The sequence below is a fragment of the Stegastes partitus genome, unplaced genomic scaffold (assembly GCF_000690725.1).
Source record: "Stegastes partitus isolate 25-593 unplaced genomic scaffold, Stegastes_partitus-1.0.2 Scaffold949, whole genome shotgun sequence".
NCBI classification, from domain to species: Eukaryota; Metazoa; Chordata; class Actinopteri; family Pomacentridae; genus Stegastes; species Stegastes partitus.
Window position 1 is genome coordinate 218,827 of NW_007578680.1, and position 20,628 is coordinate 239,454.

Consider the following 20,628-nt stretch of genomic DNA (forward strand, 5'->3'; position numbering starts at 1 on the left):
ATGAACATCTGTTTTTAATATTTGTTATATTGCAGCTTCCTTTTAGCTGCTTTACATAAAATGTAGAATTAAACACGGCAGTTGACAGAAACAGGAAAATACCATGAAAGTAAAGGAAAATCTTGTGCAGGTTAAAAAAAGAAAACACTATAAAATACACAGTGAATGTAAAAAGTAAATAAATAAATACATAATTAATTTGATTCTTTCTGTCTGCATTTTCTTCAGTATAATGTCGTCGCGCATTTAGACAAAACTAACTTCTTGTAAGGAAATTTACACACACGAGTGCACACAGCTCTTATTACTATGCCCAAGAAGTGAGTGAAGCTCCCTGGATGAATGATTTAGTGGCACGGTGCAGGAGAATGTATGGAAACAGTGCAAGTTTGGCTCTGGGTGGAAAAAAAACATGAGTGGGAGACCGTAGGAAGGACAAGAGACTCTGGCCCTTTAATTTGGTGTTGCTAGGGAAATGAAGCTGTTTACTCTAGCATCAGCCACACAGATGATGTCTGCATGAACTCTCCACATACCGACTCACACATGCACGCATGCGCGCACACACACACACACACACAACACACACACACACACACACACACACACAAGCATGCACGCAGTCATCCTGTTTCTCTCATTTGTTTCGCTGTTTCCCTCCGCACCGCCTCATGCAATTTGTAAGATCAGTTCACATCAGAGTCGTGGGTGGAAGACACGAGGGGAGAAGAGACGTTGCAATACATTAATATAAATTTACTACAAAGAAGATGGGAGAAAGTTTGTTGTTGGACCAATCCAAAGGGGCAGACAACAGGACAGCTGAGCGAAAAATGAGAATAAGTAATCAATCCTGACATCTAGTGGACATCGTATGGAACATAATACGATGTATGTAGGAGATCTGACTGTGTGTTTCCTTGTTGTAATGTGTAGACCTTTTAAGACCCCTTCCCCCAGGCCTCACATGTAGGTCAAGGCCTGCGTAGGAATTACATAACTACATTCAGAATGACACACATTTCCGTCATATTGTGACACAGGTTGTTTACAATAAATATAGACATACATATTATGTAAATCAATTTAGAATTAGCCTAGAGGGGAACAGTTGGTTTTTTTTTTTCTTATTCTAGTTCTTCCATATCAACAACAAAATATAGCATTGTTCTCTTAGAGCAGTTCATGTGCATCATATTAACACTGGCCTATTTACTCCATAACTACACTACTACAGCACTACTATTCTGTATAAATGTAAGTACAATTTTACACACTGTGTGAGAACTTCAGTTGGGTACATTATCCACCATACCATAATTGCAAATTCATAATTCATCATGTTATATCTGTACATATCTATGTGTATATTCATTGTGCTTCATCTATATATGAGAAAGGTGTACATAGTCTTTAGTGTACCTTTATTTTTAGGCAGATTGTGGCCTTTTTGCCATGCTGCATTTGTATTAGCTGTTGTAACATGTACATTTTCCCAGGTGAGGGATCAATAAAATTTATCTTATCTTATCTTATATTGTCTTATCTTATCTGGGAGGATGTTACTACTGTGGGAAAGAAGAAACAAAAGAGCATGTTTTCTTATAATCATAATTTATATTCATGCATGTCATATAATATTAATAACAATAATATTAATAATAATGCAACATTTATTTTATTATAACATGCCTTTTTCAACCGTTTCTGACCAATTTTCTGCATGAGTCCAAAACAAGTATCCGTTAGATGGCGCTGGACTACATTGCCCGACATCCCCGCTGTGTGACGTCACCTGCTGATAACTTTTGATCCAGCTGGGCCGCCGTACTTGTTGTGTTTGTTTGAGTGAAAGCAAAGATGGCGAACGAACTAGACAGAGTGCGAATCTCAGCTGCGGAACTCCGAGCTGAAGCGTCGAATTCAGTCAGCATTACCGACTGTCAGAAAGGTGAGAGGAAGTGAATCAGATACTTGGAAGGAACACTTTGGTGAAAAAGTCGATAAATTCAAGCGAAAAAGTCCACCAAGTTATGGCAAAGTGGCCCTACGGAGTTGCTAAGTTTGTAAGCAGCTAATGTTGTTAGCTAGCTGTGTGCCCGTCCATTCTTTAGTCCCGCGCGGTCTGTTTTAAACGCCCCCTTCGACCATCCAGATAATTTCTGCCCGACTGTTGTCACGATTTAGTATTTCCGTTTTAAACACTCTTTAACGGCATCTTATATTTACTCCCTACAGTTAAACTATACTAGAAGACGGCACGTTTTGATATTTGAATGTAATGGTGAACAAGAAGACGCGACTCTTAACGTAGTGTTACGTTAACGTTAGAGAACGAGCTAACGTCACGAACCTTTGCGCCTAAACTTTCCACCGAAGTGCACAAATGTTTGGTTAAAAACTCGGCATAAAGAGTAGTCCGAGTGTTTGTCATGTGGTGGGAAGTTTTGCAGGTGTCTTTGTAGCTGCATATTCACCAGGTAGTTTCTGTTTGATACACTGCATTCACTGGTGACAGTAAGTGATTCACCAATTATTGATTTGCAGGACTTGCTTTATTATTTTTTAAACAGTCCTCTTGTCCGACTTGAAGAAAAAAATAAAAGTCTTATTTTAAAAAGGGTTGAAGTTTAGCCAGCTGTGCACCAACAGTGTTTTTTAATTGTTTATCTGATGACACAGTCGTTCCGGCGCCCAGGTCCGGTGTAGCTCTAAAGAACAGCGACCAGATAGCCTAACCAGTACGCAGAGACTCTTGTGAGCAATTACTATAGCTGTGTTTTAGGCCTCCTTAAAATGCAGCTATATTTAAACAACTGACAACAGGTTATTGGCATGTCACCATTTGTGCTCTACGAAATTGTTTCAGACAGCATGGTACAACAGACAATCTGCCACATGTAGCTTTGGGTGGCTGTGTCTATCTATGGGACATTACGTGATCCCCCTCCCCAATATATCTGACAACTTCACCAAACCCTTCAAGAAGACAGAGACAAGTCAACATTGACAGCCTCATTAACTCTATATTTTGCAGATGCGTGACTGATTACTGACTTGTGACTTCTAGTCTCTAACCCCATGCTTGATTTGTTAATTATCATTTCCAGTGTAATGGATTTGTTGTTTTGTGTGTCCAATCTGTTGTAGAGATGTTGGAATAACAATACTTATTTCCTATATTAAAAAGAGTGGATAGACTTTAATGAAATATTACATGCTGCTTTCATATTTTTGTTTAGTATAAATTCTAATTTAATTTAATAAGATTTAAACTAATGCACCCTTTATCAATTTATTGGCCAAATAACTGTAAAATACCTGTGGAGTTGATTCATGTGATTAGTAACCTACCCAGGGATGTCTCGTCACATTAATCTGCTCACTGGAGTCGCAGGGAAGGGGGTCTAGACAGCCGACATAGCGGCTGGTGATATTCTTTAGTTTTTCTCTATTTTTCTTAATGTCAACAAATTGAAATAGAAAAGTGCTTGATGTAGCAGATTTTTGGACAAGAAGAGAAAATAGAGCATGGAGGTTTTACTTTTTGTTACCCATATTCCATTTTCTGTGTTGATTGACTGATTTTTTTAAAAATCTCAATCTGTTATTTTTCTCTGCAGAGGAACAACATGAGCATCACATACACAAGCAGCATAGGAAGCGTGAAGGAAAGCGTCCTGATATGCAGCGCTACCATCCGGTACCTGGACAAGGAAGACGTCACCGGGACAGTGAGGAGGGAGATGCTGGTCCAAAAGATCCCCTAGCTGCCGATGCACCTGAGCATAGTCAACCATTACAGGGTGTAAAAAAGGGTGTCTCTGAAATTGAGACACAAGAGTGTATGGACGGAGCGCCTGGTACCAACAAAAGGGAGGAAGACAGGATGAGAGGCGACGGCAGTAATAATCAGAACTGTAGAAAGGGTAGCCACTCACAGGCTAAGATGGATTCAAATGATGAAAAGGGCTTTGTTGAAAATGACAGAGAACACCAGGAGCCAGCCGGAGCTGCTAAGCCAACAAAGAAAGCTCGCAAACCTGACCGAGAATTTTATCAACCCGGCAGCCGGAGGAGTGTTCAGGGAAAGGACTGTGGAGTTGGGAGAGAGCAGGATAAGCCTCCTCCAAGGAAGCATGAGCGAAAAGCTGAGCCAGATTCCCAGTTGAGTACGGAGGGAAAGGAGGCAAACCACAAAAAGTCAATGCAGAAGCAGGGAGGGAAAGAAGTAAACAGAAGGCAAGCCAGCCAAGATGTGGAAACACCTCCATTACCTGTTGATACTGCAGTGGAGAAAATTACTAGCAAAGTTGAAAAAATCAGCATAAAAGAAAAGGATAAAGTGGAAGGCCCCACTCAAGATGTTGGAGAGGTAAGCTGCAAGAGAGGGGAAGCAACTGATAAGGAAAGGAGAGGCCAAGGGGCAGGATCAAAAGATGAGGATGAAAAGGCAGAGAAGAAGAGAGAAAGGGGAAACCGCAGGAGAAGGGGAGTGGAGAAGGAAAAGGAGAAAAATCAGGATTCCAGAAGAGAAGATGAACTAGGTGGTGGAGGAAAGACTGATCAAGGTAAAGTTGGGAAGGAAAGAGACAAGAAAGCTGCAGAAGCTGATGGGAAAAAAACAGATAAGGCAGGAGAGACACACCAAAGCAAAAAAAGAGAGAATCGCAGGGAAAACAGAAGGGGAGACAACAACAATAGTAGGCCTAGAGATACTGATAAAGATGCCAAGACAGAAAGAAATTTAGACCGGGCTATAGAAAGAGGTGATAGAAACAGACCGAATGCAAATGTCACAACACCAACCTCAAAGCGCTATTCCAAATCAGATATCCGGCGCTCACGGAATCGGACTTACAGCAGTAGCTCAGCCAGCAGTGTGACCAGCCTTGATGGCCCTGGACTAGGAAAGGATGCAGAGAGTAGCAAGTGGCTACGCTCAGAGCCACGACACAATAACAAACAGCAGATGGCTAATAGTGGAGAAGGAAGAAGGAGTCACTTACAAAGCTGCACAACCAATGAGGAATCTTCTACAGAATCACAGGAAGCGAGTGAGATGAGTGACAGGGCAGAAGATCAGAGGAGGAGAAGAAGAGGTGGGGAGGAGGAGGAGAGGCACAGGGAAGAAAGGAACAGACCAAAGGGAAACAAAGGTGGTGGTCGGGGAATCCTGAGGGTTTCTCTCGATAGGCAGCCGGCTACCCCATCACATAGTGTTGAGGCACAACATCGCAAGCAAGGCGTGGTTCCTCGTGGCAGAGGCGGGGGAATTCTGGTGCTTCCAGCCCGCACAGACACCTCTAATTCACCTGAAGTGGGGCAAAGGCTTCTTTTTGGTGGAATTAGGGGAGGAGCAGCTAGCAGGACCAGAGGAGGCCGAGGAGGAGGAGTGAGACGACTCTGGGACCCAAATAACCCCGATCAGAAACCTGCTCTTACTGGCACCCAACCTTCACAGCATTCATCTCTCCAACAGCCTGTTTATCTTCAGACAGGGACTGGATATGGACAGCTTCACTTTCTGGACACAGATGACGAGGTAGCAGGCAGTCCTCCAGTCCCACAGGGCGAGCACTTTCGATCCCAACAGGCTGCTGCCATGGCTTACTACAAATTCCAAAACTCCGACAACCCTTATTGCTACCCCATGCCCACCAGCAACCCACATAATCCCAGCACCACCAATAACCAACGCTATCCATATCCTTATCACATGGGGCCCTACCAAATGGCACACCCTAACGGTATGTACCCGAGCCCTGGTGCGGGCCAGTTCTGTGGGACTTATAGGGGGGCAGGTTACTCCCAGCCAGGTGCGGGAGGTTGTCTGACATTTGAAGAGGCAGAGCAGCAAACCAGGGGGGAGCTGGGGAGGCTGCTGAGGGCTGCAGATGCACATGAGCTTCAGCTCAGTAACCTGCTGTCCAGGGACAGAGTGAGTGCTGATGGACTGGATCGCATGGCCCAGCTCAGGTGAGTGTTTGTGTAAAAACGCTTTGGTGACATTTCCTCTGTCTTGTGCTACACAAATGGCTGTCAGTTGCCCTTCTGTATTAATAAATAACAAAATCAATATATGAGAGGCAGTAGTCATATTTTAAAAAAAAAAACAAAAAAAAAAACACTGTCAAATTATCCCCTCTTATTTTCAAGGTCGGACCTTTTGGGGCTGTATGAGCAGGTCATCCTGATGGACATCGAGCTCTCAGACTCTCAGAACGTGGATCAGGCTTTGTGGAAGAACGTCTTTTACCAGGTCATAGAGCACTTTCGGCAGCTGCTTAAAGACCCCACATACGACAACACCCCTCATATCAGGAACATGCTGCTCACACTGCTTGATGAGGTAAGGATTGTGTGGGAAATTTGGACACAGCAGGGTTACCCCACAATAAAGACGTAATTGCAAATTATGTGAGTCTAGCACTGAGAATTTGTGAGCAGGATTCCTCCTCTTGAAAGTGGCTACAAGATAGATGTTAAGTAACAGATTTTTTGGGGCTTTACTGACGACACAGTTGTCAAAATGGTTATTATGTGGGTAAACACTGGGATTAGTAAAGCCAAAATTAGCATGATTGTGTATTCCTAGATAATACAAGCTGTTATTGTATTCCTCCTATGTCACGAAAATATCTGCGTTTAAAACCATTTGACAGCTCTAATTTCTGGTAATGATAAGCGGCTGCCTTAAATCCATACAAGATTTTGAATCTGAATACAGTCTGTAAAGTTTATGTCTATGCTTATATTAAAGATGACTAATTGTGGAATAGAAATAATCATTTTTTTCTTTATTGTCTGTGTTTTACAGGGAGCACTGTTCTTTGATGCGCTGCTTCAGAAGCTGCAGACAGTGTACCAGTTTAAGTTAGAGGATTACATGGATGGCATGGCTATCAGGGCTCGGCCACTACGCAAAACGGTAAAGCAATACTCCTGAATATCTTTTTGTGTAGTCATCATGTGTCCAAAACTTTACTGAATAGTAAATTCAATAAAATTAAATGAATGTCAATATCCATTGTTTATGTCTACACACATATCCAGTCTGATGCTTTGAAGATGTTTTTTTTTTATATTAATACAGTAACATTCAGAGAACTCATAATTTAATTTTACTGAGCCTGCCGTGTCAGATTTTCTTGCTGACGCTACTTGTTAGATGTGTCTACAAATAACCATTCAGTGAATGAATCTTTGTCTTTTTCAGGTAAAGTATGCACTTATAAGTGCTCAGCGCTGCATGATTTGTCTAGGAGATGTTGCACGTTACCGAGAACAAGCCAGCGACTCTGCCAACTATGGCAAGGCTCGGAGGTAGGCTGTAATTTGAGCATTCACTAGGAAATGTGAAATTCATTGTGCACATTTAAGATTATTGGATGTGTCTTGACATTAAACATTTGATTTGGACTGAGTCAAAAGTCTTCAGTGTTGAAATTTGGTAACTTTAGAATCCAAGAATGAGGCCAGAACTAGTCTTTACGCAATGGAACAGTGTTTTATACCTGTTTATTGTTTTACAGACAAATAATCATTTTTATATTGGTCCAAATATAGGACAGGTTTTATAGCTTTCTCACTTTCAAGCTATTTTAGATGCTCTAGATCCGTTAGATGAGACCCTGTGTTTTTAGATAGAAGCTAAAAATGTTCTTTCCAGTTTCTGTATTGGTGTCTTATTAGTGTACACTTTCTTTTCTTTTTTTTTTTAGTTGGTACCTGAAAGCCCAGCAGATTGCCCCCAAAAATGGACGACCATATAACCAGCTGGCCCTTTTGGCAGTTTATACAGTAAGTGAACCAGTCCAGACTGTAAGTATTTTGACAGTTGCTCTTTTTTGTCCTTGAGGCTCTGTGCTCAGGCACATTCAATTTGAAAGAAACTAGTGGTGCTACATAATGGTGTCAAGCCTCAGCTTTAACTGGAGTAGGTTTGTGTCAGTATTGAAAACCTGTGTGTGAGATATTGTACTTTTTAGGCATGATGTCTAAATTGCAAGGGATCAAAAGCAATTTTACACTTGGATCAGAGTTGCATGAGTGCTGCTATTTACATTGAGTTGGACAAAGAAAAAAATCTGTGCCTGAAAAACAGGTGTGCAAGAAAAAGTAGAAAATTGTCACAAAAAAAAAAGTGGTATAATAATAAAAAAGTCTAGCATGGTGAAGAAAAATGATTGCACAGGAGGTCAGGAATGCTCTGCAAAATGACAGCATACATCTTTCAGTTATCAACAATCAAGAGAAGATTTCATGACCAGGACCTTGCCATAAAATGCAATCCTGTGTTCAGCCACAGAAAGGCCAAGTTGCAGTTTGCAAAAGCCTACAAAAAGAAACCATTTGAGTTGTCGGACAAAGTTCTATGGACTGACTGATCAAAATGATTAAAAGTGGAAAATGGGGAAACCATGGAGTAGCTCAGATGCCAAAGGACACCACATCATCAGTCAAACAAGGTGATGCTTCTGTTCAGACTTGAGCATGTGTGGCAGATGGAACATTGGTTGATTGATTTCACTGCTGACTGAAGCAGCAGCATGAATGCAGAGGCCAAATGCTTTAGAAAAATCTTTGAACTTCACGCAGTCATTGAATGCAACAAGTCTTCTGCTAAATATTCAATATGGTGAATATGTTTTACTTCATGGCTGTCTGTCTGATTACTTCAAAACCCCTAAACTTTGGGCAGTATTTGCTGAAATATAAAAGATCTCCCACACAGTTCTTTCTGTATTGACCCACTCAAATTAAAGCTGAGACTTGGCACTTGAATACAGTGTGCAGTATTTTGCTTGAAACTGAATGGGATCAAGGACAACACCTACACAACAGAAAATGTATGTCTGTCAAAATACTGAGAGTCAGGGCTGTATGTAGTCTAATCGGGGTGGAAAGTTAAGAGATGGGATTGGGTATGTCAGTTTGGAGTTTTGTGTGACTGATTAGATTGCTTTTGACATGTACCTGAGACAATAAAAAATTACATCTGCATTTTGAGAACTTATTTGTTTGCATCACCTCTCTCCCCTTACCCTTGTCCCATCTGTCTCACTTACAGAAGCGGAAGTTAGATGCTGTGTATTATTATATGCGCAGCTTGGCAGCTTCCAACCCCATTCTGACTGCCAAGGAGAGCCTGATGAGTCTGTTTGAGGAAGCTAAGCGTAAGGTCAGACACACACTTCCATTATTAACTTGTGACAAATGAAAAACATTTGACATCACAGTTCTAATAACAGTGCAAAGCCTAGACTTGGTAATGGTCTCAGAAAGTAACTTAAAGTCAGAAACTTGGCAATTAACCATTGTGATATATTGAACATTGATATTCAGAGATGTTGGTTGGACTATAAGCAGTGTGACAAAGGTTTATTCTCAAAAGGTAATTTACAACAGAGCTGTCTATGCAGGGCTGCATGTGTAAATGTACTGCTATTGTGATTTTATTTTGTACATCTCACCACTGATTTCATGATAAGTCCAAAATCTAGATGGATGACATAAAGAAATAGACATTAATGTGTTAGTTTGCTGATTAAATTACCCCATTCACTGACCGAGTTTACAGTAATCCAGTGTTCATATTAAAACTTTAGGCAGAGCAACTGCTTCTTGTTGACAGACTTTGTTCTTGTAGACAGAGCAGCTCGAGCGAAGGAGGAGGCAGGAGCACGAAGGAGGCTCCAGGGGTCCAGCAGTAAGAGGCAGAGGAAGAGGGGAAGAGGGAGCCCGTGTGGAGATCTGGGTCCGCCCCAGTGGACAAGCAACGACCCCGTCATCCCAGAGAGGAGGCAGCGAGTCCAGCAGAGACTCTGAACAGGACGGAGAGCTGGGCAGTCTCAGCGCTTCTGACGTAAGAGCTCTCCCTGTCTTTCACCCTTTCCCAGATGCACATATGCTACTCCGTATTTTCCTTCATATGTACACACTCACAAATGCTTGTTTTGCATATGCTTATTTATTTGTGTTTTAGTTTTTTGGGTTTTTTTTTTTTTTGGCTTTATTGAATTTTTTAAAAGCACTTTAATGCCTGCAGACGTGTCCCTGCTTTGAAACTTTCATTTCCCCTCTCGTCTTTGTAATCTAGTTTTTTTTTTGTATTTCTCTTGCTTTTATTTTGCCCTCTCATCCAGCATTTCTTTTGAGTCTCATTTATTCCCTCTGTCGTCATTTCATTTTTACTTTTCTGCATTTCCTGAGCCTTTTCTGCTTACTAATCTTTTATTTTCATTGTCGTGCCCACATTTAAAGATGTTTTAATCCTCTTTACCCTTTCTTTCATTTCTTGTTTCCGTTTTCGCAGTGATTCACCATGTATTTATTAGGGGAACTGGTATAAGTACGTATGCGGAGTAACTGAATGTCCATCCATTTGTTTGCTGCTATTCTGTCAATTATCACAGTGCCAGTTGAGAGAACAGGATGGATTATGCCGTGTCTGTACAGAAGGCATAGCTTGAGCAGCACATTAGCAGGGCAGCATCTGCTCCACTGTTCTGTCTACGACTACACAGGATTTGTTCATGCACAGTACTGAAAGTAGTTTGTCCGCATTTTGGAGACTCTCAGAGCCCAATCACTTTGTACAAAACACAAGAAATAGACTTGTTACTTCAAAGTATGCTTCGGGTCATGTTTACAGGTTTAAAGCACAAACAACGCGAGCCGTTACACTGGAACTGTTTAGTCAGCTGATACAGGCCACTTACAAGCTGTATCACTTGTTTCTGTGACAGAGCTGGTTAAGATGTGATGGTTCTGATCTACTTTGTGATTGAATGTTACACAGTAGTTAATTGTTGTTGCAAATTATTGTTATTTTTAGGTTCCTATATATGTAATATATGGCTTTAATTCTCGTAAAATACAGAGGTAACCTGTTCTATTTCCATTTTATTGTCCTGAGTTTCTAGAGAATCAATTATGTCCGTCTCCACACAATATTTTTTGAGAGTTTAGAGAGGCATCCTTCTTGCTAGCTTCAGTAACCTTCCAGTCCATTTCCTCCCATCTGTATTGTTCAAAATCCTGGGTCCATTTAAGAGACTACGTCAGCTCCGAACATCTCCTTGTGCTTTGCCATTGCATGAAAACGTGTTTTCTCATCAAGTGGATTTGTAGCTAAATTTGACTAAATGGAAGTGTTGTACAAACATTAGTAATAGTTTTATTTTCCTCTTATGGCCTTCTCTTTTTTTCTACAGCTAAACAAGAGATTCATTCTGAGCTTCCTGCATGCGCATGGAAAGCTCTTCACTAAAGTGGGGTGAGTCATGTCTCATGTTGTCCAACTCCTAATTCTATGGACGGATACTTGAAGGAATGACAATATAATCTGTAAAATGTATGTTACTGTTTGCCTATAGTTATTATTATGAATGTGTGCATCTTACCTGTACAGCATGGAGTCCTTCCCTGGAGTGGCAAATCGTGTTCTGCAGGAGTTCAGGACGCTGCTCCAGCATGGCACTTCATTACTGGGCAGTACACACATGCTCCAGATTATCACCATCAACATGTTCACCATACACAATGCACATAGCAGAGGTAAAGCTGCACACATGTAAACACACAATAATCATCATCTGTACATTTTAAATTACTTTATAGGGTTACAACATTGGGTTTTTATGCTACATTGATAGAAATGTGTGATGGTAGGCAACTTACTTTATGTTTATGCAGGAGATTAACATAAGTTTCATTTGTAGCAAGCATTAGTGTGAAATGTGACTCGATTGAAGAAGAACACATTCATTTGTCAGCTTGTTTTAACGTAAAGAGATCCAATGGCCATTGCAGAGTTAATAATGGCTTTTTAACATACTACAAATCTCGTTCTCACACACAAGTCTTTTGTTATGCAACTGAGCATGCAAATATTTTTCCAGCTTGAATACAAACACAACATGAACACACAATGTGATTGCACACATCACTGATGAAGTACTGTTTCAAATTCTTGTCTCTGTCAGGTGAAGGAGGAGAAGTGCGGTCCGTTTTACAAGAGCAAAGCACTGCCCTGGGCCTCGGCATGTTTGCACTACTGGTGCAGCGCTGCACAGAGCTTCTCAAAGAAACTCCTGCTGGTACACTCATATATTTGACCAGTAGCATTTTTTTTTTCTCAAGGTCTGCCTCTATGGTCATCTAAATCAAGCATTTTAAAATAACCGTAGCGTTAGTATTAGGGTCTCTATCAGATGAACAATAAAAGATTGAATTGCTTCTGCAGTCCCACAGCACTTCTGTAGAGGTTATTTATAGAGCTACTTAATAAACAGCCAAAACATGCAGTGACCCTGTCATCCTTCATCTGCTATTCTTTAGAGAATACACTGTTGTTTGGATATGTGGATTAATGTCTTGGTAAATTCTTGGATTAATTTCAAGACTTTTTAACAAAAAATGATTGAACCTTTTTTTGTTTTTTGACTGCAAAGTAGATGTCTCTTTAGTTGGATATGACATCTTACAATAAACATAATCCACCTTTACTTGTACAGCTTTGATAACATTTTGTAAATTTTATGTTGGTTCAAAACAGTTGAACTTTTGTTATATTAATACTCCTCTTCTCCACAGAATGTTAAATATTGGTTGATTGTGTACTGTTGAGTGCAGTAGTCAAAAAACGTCTTTCTAATTTTTTTATTTTTATTTTTTTTCCAGAGCCAGTCTCCATGGCAGATGGAGAGGAGGAAGGTAAAGTGGAGTTGGAGGGTATGGTGAGAGTCTCCGCCTTCCCATTGGAGCTTAGAGAACTGCTGCCAAGCATCAAAGTCTGGTCTGACTGGATGTTGGGACAACCAGACCAGTGGAACCCGCCACCATGCAGTATAAAGTCAGTACTTTTAACCTGCAATTAACCTTTTTTTGCTCCCTTAGTACTTAACAGTGAAAAATAGGTTGTGGAAACGAGACAGTAGCTATAGAGCAACATAATTATTTCAAGTCATGCTTTTGGCTACCTGGCAATTATAGATATTTAGCTGCTAAATGCTTTACTGTTAACCAGCTAACTGTGACTGAGTGCTCTGTGGTGCTAATGATGTAGTGCACAGTGGCATTTTACAGCGTTTACACACAGAAAAAAAGCTGCTGCTTGCAGTGAGCCAAAAGAAAGAGAAGCTGTAGGTTTAGGTGGTAATTCTCTTGAGATTCGAAATTGGCGCCTCTTGCTATACACATTGTCATCTAACATATTGTTAATGAGAATATTGATTATAGCCTGTTTCATATTACAACCACAAGGTTACCTGTGGCTTCTGCTCATGGCACTTTCACGCATCCCACATTTCCGCACCCTACAGTCCTTTAAAATACTCAGTCCTCAACATAATTTGTGGCTTTTTTCTGTCAAGTTGCAGTCCTGATGTCTGGCAGTGCCTGGCTGACCTTTGTAACGTCCTCGCACGTGTGGACCATGAAGAAATGCCACTGTACAAAGTTGATACTGACGAAGGCGAAGGAGATGAGGAGCTGACGGTGCTTCAGCTGAAAGAAGACAGGCTGCTTGCTGGCTTTGTACCACTGTTGGCTGCACCACAGGAGCCATGTTACACAGACAGACACACTGACATGGTGAGTAGAAAGTAAAGGTGTGTGTTATTATATTGTAATATTGATGCCCTTGTTTACTGAATATTCTGCGTTCACCTTCAGAGTGCCTCTAATTAACTGCTTCCTCTATACTTCCAATTAACTGCTCTGTCGTCATGCATTTATACCCCTGTACTATTTCCTCAGGCAATAGCCGCAGATTGTAAGAGAGTGACGGTGCTGAAGTATTTTCTAGAGGCTTTGTGTGGACAGGAAGAGCCTCTGCTGGCCTTCAAGGGAGGCAAATACATCTCTGTGGCAACTTCTCCACTTAACCACTCAATAGATACGAGGAGCAGGCAGGATTCTCTAACAGAGAAAGAGGTGAGTGTCTCTCTCCTACTCTTTCTCCAATAACCTTTCCACTTCACTTTGCTCCCTCTGGTCTTTTCATCTCTGAGTGCCTTTTATTCTTCCAAACTTTTAGCAGCACAAAATTATGTAAATGCTGGAATAAAATTTGCAGCGCAAAGGCTGCTGTTGAAGATGGAAATTAAATTGCAGAAAATGTGCCCGATCCTCCTCCTTTGTGTCCATTTTGCAGGCTGATGATGTCATATTGGAGGCAGAGTCGTCTCTCTCTGCATCAGAAGAAGAGGAGGATGCCGAGGAGGCGGGAGATAGTGAGAATGACATCAGACAGCTGAAGGCACGACGCCACGCCCTCGCCAACAAACTGGCACAGCAACAGAAACGCAGGGATAAAATACAGGTACAACAGGCATTTAAATTAGGAAATAAATTGCAGTTGGCATCAATGTGTGATATTTTAGAGGTCAGAAATTGTGAAAAATCTCTAGGAATAAAACATGTAGTTTTAGACAACAATCTAAATGTTCTTTTGGTTGACAGTGGATTGTTACTATAAGTGCTCATAGATTTATCTCATAATGTACTTCACAAGAACACAAGGTTATTAACAAAAGTTACACTTTCTGTTTATTCCCTTGTGGCTAGTGTTTAGATCCAGCTTTATGTAAATGTCATTTCAGGTGATGCAGAAAGAACTGGTGCTCTTTCTTATGTCTTAAAATGCTTCAGTATGTATGAAATGAAAATGGTCAGATGGATTCAGGCATATCATGTTGTGACAAAGTTGGATTTCATGTCAAATTGAATGTGTGTTTGTGTATTCCAGGCGGTGCTACAAACAGGAGGGCAGTTGGAGCTGGAAGTGAGGCCTCTCTTTTTGGTCCCAGATACAAATGGATTCATTGATCATTTGGGAGGGCTGAAGAAGCTCCTTCAGTGTGGAACATACATAATCGTTGTGCCACTCATCGGTAAGATTGAGAGACGCACACAAACAAAAGAGGAAATAAATTAGAGGACGCTAGCAGAGGGGGTGGAGGAGCATTAAACTGTCATACTGTGAGATGTTTAAAATGACAAGAGTGGCCCATGTGTCCGATGTTCAGTGTCGAAACAGGAAATCTTTGTTTATGTAAGCTCAAGTTGGGATTTGTGTCCTCTCTGTCAGTGATTACAGAGTTAGATGGTTTGGCTAAAGGCCAGGACACATTTGGCGGAGGATTGGGGTCCGGAGGACGCGGCACCGGCAGTCGTGGCAACTATAACGTTAGTGCAGCCCATGTGAAGGCCGTGCAAGAAAAGGCCCGGTTGGCAGTGGCTTTCTTAGAGAAAGGGTTTGAAGCCAGAGAACCATGCCTCAGAGCCCTGACGAGCAGAGGAAATCAGCTTGAGTCCATCGCTTTCCGCAGTGAGGATACCTCTGGACAACAGGTAGCAGCCCAAATAAATGAAATAGAAAAGAAATCAAGATTGCTTCTTTTGCTGGAGCACAGAAAAAGAAACAAAGTGCTTAGATCAAATGTTTGAAGTGTTTTTCAGTGACTAAGTCTCTTCTCTTCTTCCTCAGGGCAACAATGATGATGTGATTCTGTCCTGCTGTCTCCACTACTGCAAAGACAAGGCAAAAGATTTCATGCCTCATCAGAGAAGTATGTAACATGGACTGTCATTTATTCTCTATCATTGCTCACATTTCCTCACACTCAAAACACGTTGCATAATTTGATGTAAGCAAAGTCTTCTGAGTTTGTTTCTTACTCCTCTTTGGCTCCCTGCCTCATAAACAGATGGGACAGTGAGGCTCCAGAGGGAGGTGGTTCTCCTTACAGATGACCGGAACCTGCGCGTCAAAGCTCTGACCCGCAACGTCCCCGTGCGAGACATCCCTGCTTTCCTCAGCTGGGCCAAAGTGGGCTGAACCAGACTAAGCTGGAATCAAAGGAACCCAACTGCTGAAGCCTGCTTGTCACTCAGCCAGGAGAGAAGACACACTTAAGCAGAGGAAGAAGAGGAGATAACAGGGGAGAGGAAATGATAACGCAAAGAACCACTTATGAAATACAAGCAAATGTAGAGAGGGCAGGGTGGTTTCAATGAGCTTTTTCCCCCCTTGTGACGAAGTGTGTGCGTGTATGTATGTGTTAAGATCAGTGAGCTTCCCCAGAATGAGGCAGGAGGACTTAATAAGTCTCAGAAGGGCAAGAGTGGAAGTGAGGAAGGAGCTAAAATGGAGTGATTTGATTTGTAGGTTGCCCAGTCCAGCCTCCAGCCTCCAGCCTGTGCGCCTATTTAGTGTGCACTCTGCAAGCAGTATTAAAACTTGAAGCTGATGATAGAAGGAGCCAGAGAGAGGGAGAGTGTCGATGGTCATTTCATTGATTAAAGACAGCAGTAATGAAGGCCCTAAATGGCCTTTCCACACCTCTCTGAGGGCCCAGGCTTTAAAAACTGCTTTGACCTCTGCAGCACAGCTGAGAGAAAGGAAGGTGGAGACGAGCACAGCTGGACGTCTGTGTCAGTACAGTACAAAGTGGCTGAATGTAGTGAGAGTTAATCAAGAGCTCTCGTGCAAACTCAGCACCTCCAAGGGAACACAGTCAGGGATGGTATTTCCTGCTAACCCAGGAAATGCTTATTGCCTGTTCTGTATCTTGAGTTGTTCCTCCAGCTTGATGTTCACATTAAGTTTGGGTGTTGTAAGAAAATGTTTTCTTAAAATTCAACAAAAGCATTTGTTATTTATCATTCTGTTGTTTTACCTTGTTTTTGAGCTTGTGTAAAAATTTTAGTTTCCTTCATTGAGGCCATTTCTTTTTTCTTTTTTTTTTTGACTTTGATAATAAGAATCTGCCAAGTTTTTCCCAAAACATGAACCATAATTTCTTAAATCCATTTTTTATTTGATCTGGGTGCAAAAGTGTTTGTAAATACTTAACTCATTTCTTGTTTTAGGCAGTGTAACAATAGATTTGTTTTTTAGTTTGTCTTAACTTTTCAGTTCCTGACAACGATGCTACTTTTATTGGATTGTCTTGTTTTGTGTGAAATTTTACCCTTCTCTGTTTTAAAACAATATGACACAAAACGGTATTCTTTGACCCAGGTCTGCATCAGAGAGCTGCGATTTTAGGAGATGGTTCAGTTCCTGATAATGACTTTGCAGAAATGTTATTATCAAGTACCACTGGTGACTATCGCTTTATTTCACGTTATTTTTCTGTTCGTCTTTACACTCATAGCCATATTTGTGTGCTTTTCAGTTAATACCACCACAGCAGTTTCATTTTTCATACTTTAATCATCAATACGTTTACCTCTTTAAAGTGTGACCTTACCTTTTTTTCCAATTCACGTATCCACTTTTATTTTTGCTAAAGCTGAAGTATATTTGGTGATTGTGAAATTTCAAATTCAAGCATCACCTCACTGACGCACTGTTAAACGTTTAACACAAAGGTGTAGTGTTTGTGCTTTTGCTTGCTCTACGTTGCTTCGGGATGCGGTTGCAGAATAGTGTCCTCACAGTGTTTGTTTCTGTGTGCATGTGAGACTGCCTGGATGTTTTAAAATGGATGTAATCTTCACGCCACCTCTGGTATGTTGCATCATACACAATTCATCGGTCAGTCATCACAGTTTAGACATATGGATCTAAAATACTGTATAACATAGTAGATGCTACCCTACTTTTTAACTGTCCTGTACCTTTGAACTTGGCTTGTACAGCTTTCATCTGCAGTTGCTGTTTCTGTGAACCGTCTAACAGGCTTATTCGTTTTTTTCAAACCCTCTGTTTGGGTGCTGCTGTAGTATACAGGGCAATCTGTTGTGTTAAGTGACACTGTTGCAATGTTGTAGCGTTGAAGCAAATGTAGTGAATAATCAGCTTAGCTCAAATGACTTTTTCATCAGACATCATTAAAAATGTTTCGAAGCCATTGTTTTCACCTCATTCATGTGCAAATAAAAATGTGATATTGTAAGGATAGACTTTTTCGACCTGTCCAAACAATAACAGTAACAATGCCTCAGTTCTGTTTAAATGTTAACTGTAAGGTTACGACAGAGTGACAGTGAGTCACCCTCAAAACTAAATGCAATTCATCGATTAATTTTCTTATTTCTACCTGCTTTTCCTTGTCAGATTGTCTGCTGTGAGGAAGGCCTATTGATGAGTTTTAATTTTTCCTTATCACTAAAACTTTCCTTGTTCTCTGTTGATATGATCACTGGATAGTTGAAGGCCTTATACTTGGTGTACTTTTAAATCACTTTATTAAAAAACTCATCAGTTACACAACACTAAGAATAATTTAGTCCTGTTGACACAATAAAATATAAAAGAATGCTAGATCACCAAAATTGCTATAAGAAACAAATCATAAATGACACATTGCACATCATTGGAATCACTGGCATACCAAGCCTGCTACATGTGTGCCCTCATGTGGTAGCAGAAGATACAAACAGACTCGGAGCACCAGAGCCATGGAGGCAGCAGACGGCACCCACAGCATAAAGATGCCCCAGAGACAATCCAACGCATAGTAGCAGGGTGTCAGACACAGGCTGGGACAGTGAACACTGAGCGCCATAACCAAGTGGCTCAGATATTGTACAGGAACAACTGTGCCGAGGATTTGGTTAGGAGTCCCCAGTGGGACGTATGGTTGAAAACAGGAGGGCTAAGATCCTGTGGGACTTCACGTTCCAGACAGACAAGCAGCTGCTGGCTAATCAATCTGGGGCAGACGAGGCCAGTTGTGATGGATGTGGGGTAGACAGACGAATTAGAGTTTGGACTAAAATATTTGACAGTGTAATCCAGCTAATTACCCTCTACGGGGGTGAAGTTTGTTCTCCACTTAGTCATCAGGGCGACATGAGATGGGACAAGCATCCCACAGAGGTCCTGCATGCAAAATTCTGCAGGTCCATGTTAAATTTTAAAAGACCTATCAGTGGATGCAGGGCAGAATTATGCAGTTTTTTTTACTGATTATTAACATCACGGATGAACTTAAACTTTGGTTGCATCTCAATTTACGGCCCTGAGAGACACTGAGACTTCAGGCACTACAAACCAGGAGCTGCTTCTATTATCTGGTCCTGAGACTTTCTGATCAGATAACACTGATTTGCCTCAGACCAGCACTGCTCCAACCATTAGTCAGAGTCAACCTAATTATTATTATACGAACAGAAGATGCTTTTCTGGTACACTGGAGAAATCAAACCAAAACTCAAAACAAACCTCATTACTATCTGGCCCTAAACCATGAATATACACTTGCAGAATATCTTTTGTCAGAGATACAAAGCAGAGACGGATCCTGACCAGATGTAGACTCAGTGGCCACAGTCTATCTACAGAGAAATGACGACTCAAGAAGTGGTGGCCACCAACCGAGGAAACAGTCTGTAGTCACTGATATTAATGGTGTCAGTCAGCTAAATACAACAATGTAAAATATGAACACTTTAAAACGTTTGACTGGTTAATCCCAAACTTCACCGAATGACGACAATAAAAATCAACAGATTGTGTTAGAAGATGGACACACAGCTGCACAATATGTCACAAGATTAAGAACACATAATTAAGACATCACTGAATGTGACAATTATCTTGACATAGCCTGTTAGACATATGGCAAACACATACAACATGTAATTACTATAATCATCTTATCTATTTTCTTTCCTCAACTTAATAAACTGCATTTTTCTTCTTTCTATAATCTTCTTTCTGTCTCTCTCTCTCTTTTTTTTTTTTTTAAATATTACACCATCATTGATGCTTTTGCAGTATACTTATGCCAATAAAGTATATTGAATTCAATTGAATTGTGGCAATCTCAGTAACAGTGGCAATAACAAGAAGGAGCATGAGGATATAGAGAAAGGAACAACTAGAACAGAGGAGGAAGGTGAAGTCCACAGTGGTCTCAGTGGTAATTGGGTTTGTGATCCTAAAACTGAGAGAGTGGGTCCAGCAGATTCCAGATACAACACCTGAGGTCTCCGTCCAGAACAGTGCAGTCCTAGGAACAACTAAAACACAGTGCAGACCCAACAGAACAGACAACAAAATAAATGAGATGAGCATGATCTAGATCTGCCCCACAATACAAAATTTGCTCTGGTCCTTCCTGACATGATATACTTAGGGTGAGTGCTTTAAGGCGTCCTTGTTTTCACTGTCACGTGATATAAGTCCTCACTCTTCTGTAACAAGCATCAGTTTGTGAATGCATCTTTAAAAAGCTTTGGGACAGATGTTTCTTCAGCATGTAACATCTGCACAAGAGAACAAACATTGCAAATATATCCAGCTGTAGTTTGCACAAACCCTATGTCTATCTGTGGTTATATTATATATGGGGGGTGTCATGTATTTACATTACACATACAACTATGTGCGTCAGGAACAGAAAGTTCTGCAGCCTATCCATCCGTATCATTTGCTTCAGTGTACTTCTGTGCCTGGATACAGACCACACAGGCAGGACCTGATTCCCATCATCATGACAACAGGGATGCCAAGCAACCAATCAAAGCCCTCTGAGCCCTGCTCTGGAAGCTGATTGGTTTGTGAGCCTGCAGCCTGTTGTGGAATGTCCATCTTTAACCTCTCTGCTGCCATGCACACTGCATATATCCTATATTTTCCCAGTGCAGATTACAGCTACACGTGTA

The 20,628-nt window shown here is 41.1% G+C and overlaps 1 protein-coding gene across 2 annotated transcripts; it reads left to right on the forward strand.

The window, feature by feature from the left end:
• Nucleotides 1-1,852: 1,852 nt before the first annotated feature.
• Nucleotides 1,853-17,867, forward strand: smg6 (SMG6 nonsense mediated mRNA decay factor). 2 transcript variants are annotated; one of them, XM_008294225.1, is made up of 19 exons: nucleotides 1,853-1,951; nucleotides 3,624-5,979; nucleotides 6,160-6,352; nucleotides 6,821-6,931; nucleotides 7,220-7,326; nucleotides 7,725-7,803; nucleotides 9,074-9,184; nucleotides 9,653-9,868; nucleotides 11,220-11,281; nucleotides 11,417-11,562; nucleotides 11,991-12,104; nucleotides 12,688-12,859; nucleotides 13,380-13,599; nucleotides 13,765-13,941; nucleotides 14,162-14,329; nucleotides 14,756-14,900; nucleotides 15,098-15,360; nucleotides 15,497-15,578; nucleotides 15,717-17,867. In XM_008294225.1, exons 1-19 carry the CDS (start codon nucleotides 1,861-1,863, stop codon nucleotides 15,845-15,847), a joined length of 4,944 nt encoding a protein of 1,647 aa, XP_008292447.1. In that variant the 5' UTR covers nucleotides 1,853-1,860; the 3' UTR covers nucleotides 15,848-17,867. The 2 variants fall into 2 exon arrangements, with proteins under 2 accessions (XP_008292447.1, XP_008292448.1); XM_008294226.1 differs by having other exon boundaries at nucleotides 13,386-13,599.
• Nucleotides 17,868-20,628: the final 2,761 nt, after the last annotated feature.